This window comes from Pelodiscus sinensis, chromosome 27 (assembly GCF_049634645.1).
Source record: "Pelodiscus sinensis isolate JC-2024 chromosome 27, ASM4963464v1, whole genome shotgun sequence".
Lineage (NCBI taxonomy): Eukaryota > Metazoa > Chordata > Testudines > Trionychidae > Pelodiscus > Pelodiscus sinensis.
In genome coordinates this window covers 12,839,470-12,851,989 of record NC_134737.1, presented here as the reverse complement: position 1 = coordinate 12,851,989, position 12,520 = coordinate 12,839,470, and the positions used below count along the sequence as shown (strand labels likewise).

At 43.9% G+C, this 12,520-nt stretch overlaps 1 protein-coding gene across 2 annotated transcripts in view; it reads left to right on the top strand.

The window, feature by feature from the left end:
• SLC26A8 (solute carrier family 26 member 8) overlaps positions 1-11,452 on the top strand; it is a 34,918-nt gene extending 23,466 nt beyond the window's left edge. For both annotated transcript variants that reach the window (XM_075910171.1, XM_075910170.1), the window contains exons 13-20: positions 62-168; positions 2,705-2,774; positions 3,910-4,002; positions 4,092-4,226; positions 6,546-6,929; positions 9,158-9,212; positions 9,345-9,532; positions 10,945-11,452. In XM_075910171.1, coding sequence (XP_075766286.1) covers positions 62-168; positions 2,705-2,774; positions 3,910-4,002; positions 4,092-4,226; positions 6,546-6,929; positions 9,158-9,212; positions 9,345-9,532; positions 10,945-11,166 — 1,254 coding nt within the window. In that variant the 3' untranslated portion in view covers positions 11,167-11,452. The remainder of the gene's footprint in view (positions 1-61; positions 169-2,704; positions 2,775-3,909; positions 4,003-4,091; positions 4,227-6,545; positions 6,930-9,157; positions 9,213-9,344; positions 9,533-10,944) is intronic.
• Positions 11,453-12,520: the final 1,068 nt, after the last annotated feature.

The window sequence follows — 12,520 nt, the reverse complement described above, 5'->3', positions numbered from 1 at the left end:
GTGTTCCTCGTGTTTGTGCTTTTCAGTAGTTAATATTGTCCTCCCTGTCTTTTATTCAAAGGTTATTTGGATTGTGACTTTTGCAGCCGTTTTGTGTCTTGGTCTTGATATTGGCTTGGCCATCTCAATGGGATTCACCTTCTTCATCATCACCGTTAGGTCTCACAGGTACTGGGTCTTGCTACCCTTGAAGCAGGGCATAAAGTTTACTTTAAAGGTATTGTTTTGGGGCTAGCAGTCTGTCTCAGGCCAGTACAGAAGTGGTTTTGAGCTTGTGAGGTAAACCCTTCAATCAATGTTTTCCTGAGGTCTAATGATTTGCCATCTGTGCGTGAACTGATACATTTTGGGGAGTTTTAACCTCCTGGCTTAACTGATGGACTGTCCATTTGACCCTCTGGAAAGGGTGCCCTCTGTCATCAGATTGAGGACCATTCATGGTGATAACATCAGGCAGGCAAGTCAGCAACCTGCTTGCTTTAATCACCTACCCTCTTTACACAGTCTTCTATAAGAATAAGGTGGTAAATTGTGTCTTTATTCCAAAATTATCCCTAAGGGGGTCATTGATATTTCTGACTCAACGTATCTTCTCAATATATGCATTTATTTCCGGGGGAGGTCAGCTTATTCAAGATCAACACTAAAGGGACCCTTCTCTATTATTGCAACAGAACAAAACTCTTCTGTAAAACCTTCATGCCCCCATTTATTAAAGATTTACACGGATAGACTTCTGTAGAGGTGAGGATGGAATGGACCATCAATTCATTGAGTATGACATCCTGTATATCACAGCCACTAAATATCATCCAGCACCCTCTTACCAAACTAACAACCAGAAAGAGTGAAGTATTACAGCCCTCAGTTGACTTGATCCTAGGTGGTTCCTAAGACTTTCCTTCAGAAGGTCACAATGATGAAACTATTTCAAGTTGAAACTTAGCTTACACTTTTGTGCAGCATGGTTTTCTTGACCTAGCCTTTGAATTGGATGAGCTCATTGGGAGAGTAGTTCTGGATAAGTGTTCATTTAAATATGCTCTCCACTAATGTGAGTGGTTTGTTACTGCTTGTGAATTTGCCAAAAGTGGGAATGCATACTAACAACATTCTAAAGAATGAGAAAAGTTTCCAGGAAATTGATTTCTTTGAGTACAGGGTAATTACACACAAACTCTAGCTTCAGGGTTAGCATTAATTTTCTCTGGCTGGGACCATTCCATTAATTTTGTTAGCTGTCATTTCTTACTAATGAATCTAGGGGGCTGCCCACTGCTCACTGCGCTCGCCAACCCAGGGCCGGCCCACAACATTTTGGCACCTGAGCCGGGGAGCCCAAACGATGCCCCCATGACCCCTCGCTTGGGCCAAAACTTTGAAAGGTCTTAATTCTCTGGGTCCTAGTGACGCCCCCTGTTCCCCCCCACCCCCCAGTCTGGCACCTCAGTTCGCCTCATAGTAAAGCCAACCCTGCACCAACCCCCTGCTCTCAGGCCACAAAACCCCCCTGGTAGGGCCTGATGACATCATTCTGTCACATGGTAGGAAAAACATTTTTATATATATGGAGAGAGATTACGTCCCCTCCATTGCAGGGCTGAGCAAGATCTGGCCGCAGGCTGCATCCATCCTGCTAACAATGTGATCTGGCCCACAGGCTGCATCTGGCCACTTACTATTTATGTCCTGCTGCTGGTGCCACAGAATTTCTAGGAAGTGGCTCAGGCAGTAGGGCCCTCTTTAAAGAGCTTGCAGCTCTTGCTACGGCATTGCCTGGCTGCTGCCCAGGCTTGTGGCTGCCATTTAAAAGGCTCATAGCTCCAGCTGCTGCCAGGATAGTGCTGTGAAAGGGAGCTGCAAGCCCTTTAAGTAGGCTTCTCCTGGAAGTTTCCCTCCTAGAAATTCTGTGGCACTGACAGCAGGACATAAATAGTAAGCAGCCCGATGCAGTCTGCGGGCTGGATCAAATTATTAGGGAGATCACATCCAGCTCCTGGGCCTTACTTGCCCAGCCCTGCTCTAGCTATACTGTAGCTCAGGGCTACTCCACCTGCAACTAGTGGGCCACATGCCGCCCGTGGTCCATTTGTTTGTGACCTGCAATGCTGTTTGGGTTTACGCGGGGCTCAACATGCGGCCCATGGGTGGGATCCTTTGAATATGGCCTCCTCTGGGAACACGCTCCACAATGGCGAGGCGTCTCCCAGGTGGGATGAGCACTGAAAGACGCAAGCGGACAGGCTGGCTGGAACAGATGGGTGCAGGGTGTCGGCATTTCTAGCCCCCTCGGAGGAGGTGCAGGGAGCGCCAGGGCATTGTGTGAAAGAAGCTATTTGTATAAACAACCACATTTAAGTTGCAGTGCTTGACATGTGCTGTGAGTATCAATTTGGCCCCTGGGGCTTCCAAAGTTGAGTAGTCCTGGAGTAGCTCTTCCTTCCCCTCTTCTTTGGCAGAATATATTGGATTCGGAGGAGGGAGAGACTACATGCTTTCTTACATACCCTTGCCTGGAGTATTCCATGCCTTGAAAGAGATCTTTCTAGAGGTTTCAAGGTTTGAGGTGAAGGTACTTCTGTGTGTCACCCCCTAAACCACAGCTGGTGTACCCAATAAAGAAGATAGGAATGGTAACAAAAATATTAGATGGTGCTGGTGTTTCTCTCTACTCTAAGGAAACCTAATAAACATCTCATTTCAGAATGAAGATTGTGATGCTGGGCCACATTCCAAACACAGATATATACAGAAGTTTATCTGACTACAAAGCAGTAAGAGAAAAAACCCAATACTCAGTCCCTCTCTGTAATCCAGCTTCATCTCTTGGGGTATGTCTAGATTGCATGCCTCTGCTGACAGAGGCATGTAAAATGGGCTACCTGACATAGTCAATGAAGCAGGGATTTAAATATCCCTGGCTTCATTAAAATAAAAATGACCTCTGCGCTGTGCCGGCTCAGCTGATCATCAACACAGCATGCGAGTCAAGACGCAGATCGGTCGACAGGGGAAGCCTTTGTCGACCGCTCCTGTAAACCTCATTCCACGAGGCATAACGGAGCAGTTGACAAAGGCTTCCCCTGTCGACCGATCCGCGTCTTGACGGCCGTGCTGTGCCGGCGATCAGCTGAGCCGGCACAGCGCAGCAGCCATTTTTATTTTAATGAAGCCGGGAATATTTAAATCCCCGCTTCACTGACTATGCTGGGTAGCCTATTTTACATGCCTCTGTCGGCAGAGGCATGTAGTCTAGACATACCCTTGGATACCTATGAGTGACCCATCACTTCATTTACTTCAAGCCTTGAAAAGCTGGAAGAGTCTTTGAACAGTCACAGCGAAGAGTGATACAGATTTCCCCAGAAAGGGAAATGGGTCTGACTTGTTACTTTGGGAGCTCATTCTGTTGATACAGGCGACCCCTGCAATGAAAAACTTGCTCCCTGTCATTGTTAGAACGATGCAGAATTTATTGCTGACCTGCTGCCCTCATCTATGCTAGGAAAATGACACATTTTTTCACAACAGATGTCAATAATGGCTATGTCTGTAGAAGACTTTCTTAAAAATTCTCCCAGCACGGGTAGCAACAGCAGGGCATTTTTACCATAATTTTGCTAACCTTGCTCTGTGCAGATCTGGATAATGCTGCTATTAACAGTTTACATTTACCCTCCTTATTGTTAAATTCATGAGGCTGCAAAAAAAAGGGAAAATTGAAGTAACAAAGGCTGGTGCAAAGAAGGGGAAGGGTGTTTTCAGTGATGAGTTTTGAAAAGAGTGTGGCTTTGTCTACACTATTGCAGCCAAAATGTTTTCAGTCCTGCTAAGAGGAAGAGCCATTGTGAATGTCAGCATTGGATCATTTTTCTAGCATAAGCACAAAACTCATGTTTTATCTTCCAGGTAGCAGAAATTGAAGGTGTTAAAATCTTCCAGTGTTGTTCCTCCATCTCGTTTGCAAATATGAGACATTTCAAAAGCTACTTGTTACGTAAGGTAAACACCACTTTTCCATTCACCGTCTGCTTCTAACCTCCTCCGCTGGAAACACAATCATATCTGATAAACTGTCTGTCTTTTTGCAGATGGATATGAAAGCAGTGCCCCTCGATGAAAACGAAATGAGAGCTTTAATCTCAGTTAGTCTGTCTAGCACGGAAATGGAGAGAAAGGATTTGAACTGTGCCTGTGTTTGTGATCCACCTGAACCATTACCCAGGGTCAGCTACCTTACCTAACACCCAGACTTTATGACACTGAAGGACATGTCATTAACCAGCCAGAAACCTGAAAGCCATACCTAATTACATATAAATTTGCATACATTTGCAAACCAGAAATAACAAGAACAAGCCTTATATTTGCTCACAACCCTTAGTATGTTTATATTTCCATGATGGATCAATTTAAAGTTTACTTGTTGGTTGACTTGACCAGCAGTGAGGAAACCCACCATGTTTACCTTCCTTTCTGGGGCTGAAAGGACTTAGGTGCCTTGCCAGGGACTTACTTTCCTTTCTCAATGAACGTCAATGGCAATCTGAATTCTAGACACTCCTAATCCGAGATCCCGGCCACTGCGTGGCCACTAAATACTTTAAATCTTGCCAGCCACAATCTCCATCATCAGAGGATTTTTTGTGTCCATATTACAAGCTCACTGGCTATTTATACCTTCTGTTATCAGAAGCACACTCCATAGTCTGAATCTGACAGTGTCAGAGTCAACAGTGTGGTGCTGTTGCAAAAAAAGCAAACATGATTCTGGGATGCATTCACAGAGAAGTCATTCTTCCGCTCTACTCTGTGCTGATTAGGCCTCGGAGTATTGTGTCCAGTTCTGGGTACCACATTTCAAGAAAGATGTGGAGAAATTGGAGACGGTCCAGAGAAGAGCAAGAAGAATGAGGAAAGGTTTAGAGAACGTGAGCTATGCGGGAAGACTGAAAGAATTGGGCTTGTTTAGTTTGGAAAAGAGAAGACTGAAAGGAGACACGATAGTGGTTTTCAGGTATTTAAAAGGATGTCACAAGGAGGAGGGAGAAAAATTGTTCTCCTTAGCCTCTGAGGATAGGACAAGAAGCAATGGGCTTAAACTGCAGCAAGAGAGGTTTAGGTTGGACATTACGAAAAACTTCCTAACTGTCAGGGTGGTGAAACGCTGGAATAAATTGCCCAGGGAGGTTGTGGAATCTCCATCACTGGAGATATTTCAGAGCAGGTTAGACAGACATCTATCAGGGATGGTTTAGACGGTACTGAGTCCTGCCATGAGGGCAGGGGACTGGACTCGATGATCTCTCGAGGTCCCTTCCAGTTCTCGTGTTCTATGATAGGCAAATGTATGAGATTTCAGGGCAATATTTTTTTCTCTGAACTATGTGTGGTACTTTGTAAAAGAGAACAAATACCCCTTGTGTGGAAGAGGGATGGAGGACAGCAATAGGGGGTGAATGAGCTGCTGAAGGATGTCAGTGATGGCTTTGAACTGCCATCTTCTTCCAAAGTGCCAAGTTGCCGCGTGTGAACCTGTCAGCTGCTTTTAACTCTTTTGCTAGTGTAAGGGCCAAACTTGGAGCTATTCAGTATTACAAACTTGACCTTTTTCAAAAAAGGAATTGTGTTAAAATTGTTGGCTGGGCAACTAGACTTAGAAGGGGTTGGGGATTTGGAGACAAAGGAACCATAACAAGGATTGGACTTAAAAATTAAACCACAGAAGCATATATTCAAACTATTAAGGGAAAAATGATAACCCTTTCTCCATTATCTCATTGCTTTATCTGACAGGGGAAGAATACGCTGCATAAAATCTTGTAAACCTGCTTCTGTTTTTTAAAAATGGAACATAAAATTAGTGGCCCACGTTCAATGATAATAAGCAACTTCAAGGTATGCAGGACTAGGCTAACACAGCACTTCTAGGGTAGCTGAAGGTACTGTACTCGGCTGAACACAACCAAGGCTTCCGTCTATCTCCTAGTGACGCATATACTGGTGTTGCTTAGTGCTCTATTTACCATCATTACAAAGGTATTTCTCCCATGAGAGAGGAAATATATCAAATGACTGGCAATGCTGCCACAGCTACAACAAGAGAAATTCTAGACAGAGGTTCTCAAACTTCATTGCACCGTGACCTTCTTCGGACAACGAAAATTGCTATCGGACCCCAGGAAGGGGGACCAAAGACGGAGCCTGCCTGAGCTCCACTGCCCCAGGTGCGGGGGCCAAAGTCCAAGTGGTTCAGCCCTGGTGGGGGGCCTGTAATCTGAGCACCACTGCCCAGGGCTGAAGACCTCTGCCTTCAGCTACAGCCCCAGACAGTGGGGCTCAGGCTTCAGCTTCAGCCCCATATGGTGGGGCTCAGGCCTTGGCTTCAGCCCTGGACCCCAGCAAGTCTAAAGCCAGCCCTGGCAATCCCTTCAAATGGAATTGCAAGCAGCCACCCACTTCGGGGTCTCCCGACATACAGGTTGAGAACCGCTGCTCTAGACACAATTCTCCTAACGGTCTTTGACTCCACTTTCCCATTCTAGATACCCTATACTGAGAAACTGGTGAAGCGACTTCACAGGGATAATGAGTCTTCATCATCTTCCCTGAATTTGATCCGGTGGTCAAAGTTTGAAAGCAAGCGCAGTTCTGGGACGCTCACCACTGGACTGTCGCAGCCACCGCATGTTCAGCCCACAGCCATCAGGCTCAGGGCAGCGAGACCTGAGAGCGGGAAGAAAAAGGATGAAGGGCAGAGAACATGGCATTCTTCAGACCCCGGGGTAGATACTTCCACAACACTCTTGTGTCAGGAAGCAGTACAGATGCAGTCCCAGGAGTTCTCAACATGTCCAATCCACACCATCATCTTAGACTTCAGCATGGTGCAGTTTGTGGATTTGCAAGCTTCAGATTTACTGAGACAGGCAAGTAACTTGAGTGCATGCGAAAGCCGAAACTGAAGTTTGCTCAAACTCAGTTGCTTTCTGTTACCCTGAAGTTACCTATTATGTAAACACCCACATCAGTTCCTATTGACTTTAATGGGATGGGTCTGTTTTTACAAATGTGTAATTTCCAAGACCCACACAAATTCTCTGGCTATAGTTTCAAAGCATATTGTCAATCTGAAAGGCAGATGCAACAATGTCCTTACCTGTGTCACTAATAATACCTGAGATTATTTCAACTCAAATCCCTTTACATTTCTCACGTATCCCCCTCCCGCTCATTTCTGCTCATTATTTTTTGCCCTTTACACAGCAAACTGGGCACTTTGGCATATTTCTTTAGCCCTTGGGCCTGTTGTTTTGGAACTTCAGGGCTTTGTACTTCATGATAGCCTCCAGGAGGCAATCCTGTTTGGGACACTCCAAGTGCTGAATCTCGTTTCCAAAGTGGGAGAGACCTAATCCATTCCCTAGGATGTTTTATTGACTGTTGGTATATGCCTTATTGTAAGTTAACCTGTTCTTCCTTAAGTCTGTGTCCATATCGTTGCTGTCTCTAGCACACCTGAGCATTTTTGGTTTTTCTGGATATTTAAAAGTTATCTTACTCCAATAGTCCGAGAGAGAGAGCAAATTCAAAAATGCTGCTCTAGAGAAAACAGTTTCTTGTCATTTCAACCAGAAAGGACACAGTCTTAATGACCTGCTAACCTGCATCCTACTTCAGAAGACATTCAAATCTGCACTTGAAAGGGAATCCTCTGAACTGGCATTCATGCTAAAATTCGACACCCTCCGCACCGGACTTAATAAAGACCCCAACTATCTTACACATTACAAAGATAGCTTCCCCAATTATCACCTCTAATACTATTAACTCACAGACATTTCCCCTTCCCCACCTCTAATATCATTAACTCACTGGCATTCACCTTCCTTCCCCCCCCCCCCCACATCCCCCTTCTGTTCTGTAATGTGATTTGTCCTTTTCATGTGTGTTCATTTTTTTTAAACTGTATCCTTTGGTATATATGGTTGTGACTGTTTTCTTCCATTATTTGATCTGAGGAAGTGGGTCTGGCCCACGAAAGCTCATCATCTAATAAACCATCTTGTTAGTCTTTAAAGTGCTACATTGTCCTGCATTTTGCTTCAGCTACCCCAGACTAACACGGCTACATCTCTACCGCTCTTTCAGTTGGCATTGGTTCATTATTGTTTTCCTTGCAGCTTTATCTACTTTTCCTTTGGTACATTTCTTTAGCTTTTTAGTCTTCAGGTGAGAACCCTGGCAGTCTCTCTAGAGAAAATACAGTACCTGCAGCTGTACTTCTCTGCAGATGCCATGGCAATGGGATTCTCACCGATTCCCCTAAAATATTAAAGATGATCTTTGGCTTTTCAGAAGCAACTAATGATTTTAAGAACCTCAATTAGAAAGGGACCTGATTTTCAGGGAGTAATGAGCACCTAATCTGTTTTTAAAATTAAGGTGTCTCAAGATGGGCACCCAAAACCAGGCACTCAACATTACTGATTATGTTTGAAGAAGCAGGTCCTCATTTCCATTGCTTACTGTGGGGCATATTTTGTATGTGTGCACATGTGTGTGGGCAGTGGGCACTGAATCATTTCCAACTAGCTTTGTATCATGGGAGCTTCACTTCTTGTACAACCAAAGGAACTGATTTGAATACTGGCAAAGCTAGCTTTCTATCCTGCAGACTGTGGTACTTGATGTACAGTATGGGACCTGGCTCTTTGAAGTCATAATTCCTTGAGCTGTGAGAGTTCTGCTGCTCTTGGGCTGATCTAAGAGCCAGGACTGTCTTCCAGAAGAGTAAAAACTTAAAAAACAACAAATGGTCTGGTAGCACTTTATAGTCTAACAAAACATATAGATGGTATCATGAGCTTTCGTGGGCATAGCCCACTACCCATCTGAAAATGTGGGCTGTGCCCACGAAAGCTCATGATACCGTCTACATGTTTTGTTAGTCTGTACAGGATAAACTTTAAAAACAACAAATGGTCTGCTAGCACTTTATAGACTAACTCAGCTACCCCCTGAAGTTCCAGAATAGTGGGATCTTCAGAGGAAAGTTATAAGCAAAAGCTTTTGTTCCTTTTTATGTCATGTCTTCTGGTGCCAGGCCCAATCCTGCATGACTGTCACTAATATTGATATGGGATTCTCTCTACAGATATTCCATATGTTTCAGAATATTGGCATTTCAGTCTTGATAGCCAGCTGCCACAGTGAGTATAGTATTGGTTCTGCTGTAGTTAACCGGTTTTTGTAAGAAAAAGGTAAGTTTTAAAGCTCAGTGAAATGCTGTAATCGTGTCCTTCACGTGACCCTGTCTGCACTGGTTGTTGTTTCTTTCACAGTCTCTGTAATAGCAATCTTTGAGAAGAATGATTTCTTTGACAGTTGTGTCACCAAAGCCCAGTTCTTTCTAACACTGCACGATGCTGTGCTGGCTGCATTGGAACAGAATCAAAGGCCAGAGACGGTGGAACTCAGCATTGGAGAGCCTGAACAAGAGTTAGATGAACGGCTGATAGAAGAACACAAGGTGAGCTACTTAGTTTAGTTCTGGATGCTGCCTCGTGATCCTGTTGCATTAACTGATATTTGTGAAGCAGTTCAGAAGGTGTATAGTGCTGTGACCAGGTGCCATTCTCAATTTGCTTTAAAACAAATTCTACACACTGGCTACGTCTACACTGGCCCCTTTTGGAAGGGGCATGCTAATTTTGAAAGTGGGAATAGGGAAATCCACGGGGGATTTAAATATCCCCCGCGGATTTAAATAAACATGTCCGCCGCTTTTTTTCCGGCTTGGGGAAAAGCCGGAAAAAAAGCGTCTAGACTGGCCCGATCCTCCGGAATAAAGCCCTATTCCGGAGGATCTCTTATTCCTACTTTGAAGTAGGACACCTCAGCTTGAGAATAAAGGACTGAGGGAAGTGAGGTGTGGGAGAATAAAACTGAGCTCTGGAGAAATGTTTGGCTAGAGTTTCCCCTACAATATGTACCAGTTCCGACTTACATACAAATTCAACTTAAGAACAAACCTACAGTCCCTATCTTGTACGTAACCTGGGGACTGCCTGAATTTTGTTGCAATGAAAACCACTCGTATTTAGGGAAAATACCCTGGCACTTCTAAAAAATCAAGGAACTAATCCTATCATCCTTATCTAGTTAGATAAATTCAGCCTCCCTACTACAATTTCAAATACACACAGCATTTTTTCCCACTTCCCTTCCTAAACTGTTGCATACTGTTGCTGCGTGTTGATAGACAACTATTCCTGGCTCTCTACTACAGAATTACTTTGGAATAATTGTGTCATATGGGCATGTAAATAATTTTTGTCCCTAGCACTGAGTGATGTAGCTTACACAGCACTCTGTCAATGAGAGAGCTTCCCCCACCAACAGAGCTACTGCCTCTCACAGAGCTGGATTAATTAAGCTGATGGGATAGCACTGTCCTTCAGTGTAGAACTTCTCCATGAAAGTGCTACAGTGGCACAGCTTTTTAAATATAGACTTGCCCTCACTCCAGAAGAGGTTGCTGCACTTCATTGGTTGGTAACGTGACCATTATGTGCATATAGTTTGTGGTGCCACTTTGAGATCATTTTGGATGAAATTACACTGGAAATTTAAGAAGATATTTTAGGGCAAAATGCATCATTTTTGTGTATGTTAGTAAGGGATGTATCAGGATGTGAGTTATAGCAAAGATGATCTTGCTGGCGACATAATTTTAATGCATCTCCACTTAGCTGATAGATCAAGGAATCTGCATGGGCAATTCAGAAGTTTTATTTTTTTCTAAATTATTCTGGATCACTTCAGTCTTTTCAGGGGAAGTGCAAGGGAGTAGGGTGTGGGGGGGGGGTTGGTGGCGAGGCTTTTAATTCCAGTATCTTGGCATTGGGCAACTCATGAAAGGGCATTGCTTGTTTGTTTCAGGAGAGAAGTCTGCACTCTGATAACAACAAAGATATTTCCTCTTTAAGGATTACCAGTAGTGAAATTTTAAATGAAGAGCCGATATCAGATCTCTTCCGCACATACTCACTCCAAAGTGAAGCAGATATGAGCGAATTTCAGCAGTATGAGGCACCACCCATTAAGCCGGGTGACAGAGATAAGGAGTGGGAACAGAAGTGGAAATATGCCAGTGATCCCTAAATTATAAGGCATGCACAAAAGCTAACAGGGAATCCTAGTTCAGTACATGGGAAGAGGTGCCGATATTACACAGTTCACATAGTTCTTGCGTGCATTTTCTTATGGGTTTTTTGCCTTTGTCTCTTTCAAAGTTATTGAAATAGTCAACTAGCCAATCTGTCCAATGATGCTGATGGTTTAAGGGAACTAGCAATGCTTATAAAAGTTACTCTTCAGTACTTTCAAATAGAGGGACTACTCAGCAGCTGTTTTAACCTTTGTATCCATTAAATGGATTTTCACAGGTTTTTGAAATTCTGTGTAGTTTTTTAAATGACCTCGAACATGGCATATCCTTTGCATTTTGTTTTTCTAGTGACTAAATCTCATTTAAAGTCTATTTTTCAGCAGATTGCTCACATGCTATTTCATTTGTCTCAGATGCATGCAAACGTAGGTGACACTCTCTAGAACTTTTCAAACTTTTTGGGCTCTGGAGCCCTTTACATACGTAAAAATGTATGCGGAACCCCAGCGATCCACTGATTGTATGTGTTATAACTATCGATATTTCTAGTTTGTCAACCTCACGGAGCCCCTGGAGATGTCTCGGGAAGCCCTGGGGTTCCGGGTAACACAGTTTGAGAAACACTGCTCTAGAACAATGTTTCTCAACCTTTTTGATACCTGGGCTTGCTGCCTTCCTAAATTGTGTCAGGGAACTCTCGGGGACTGTTCATAGAATCATAGAATACTAGGACTGGAAGGGACCTCAAGAGGTCATCGAGTCCAGTCCCCGGCCTTCATGGCAGGACCAATACTGACTAGACCATCCCTGACAGACATTTATCTCACCTACTCTTAAGTATCTCCAAATATGGAGATTCCACAACCTCCCTGGGCAATTTATTCCAGTATTTGACCACCCTGACAGTTAGGAACTTTTTCCTAATGTCCAACCTAAACCTCCCTTGCTGCAATTTAAGCCCATTGCTTCTTGTTCTATCCTCAGAGGCCAAGATGAACAAGTTTTCTCCCTCCTCCTTATGACACCCTTTTAGATACCTGAAAACTGCTATCATGTCCCCCCTCAGTCTTCTCTTTTCCAAACTAAACAAACCCAATTCTTTCAGCTTTCCTTCATAGGTCATGTTCTCTAGACCTTTAATCATTCTTGTTGCTCTTCTCTGGACCCTCTCCAATTTCTCCACATCTTTCTTGAAATGCGGTGCCCAGAACTAGACACAATAGGGCCTGACAACTGAGGCCTAACCAGCGCAGAGTAGAGCGGAAGAATGACTTCTCATGTCTTGCTCACAACACACCTGTTAATGCATCCCAGAATCATGTTTGCTTTTTTTGCAACAGCATCACA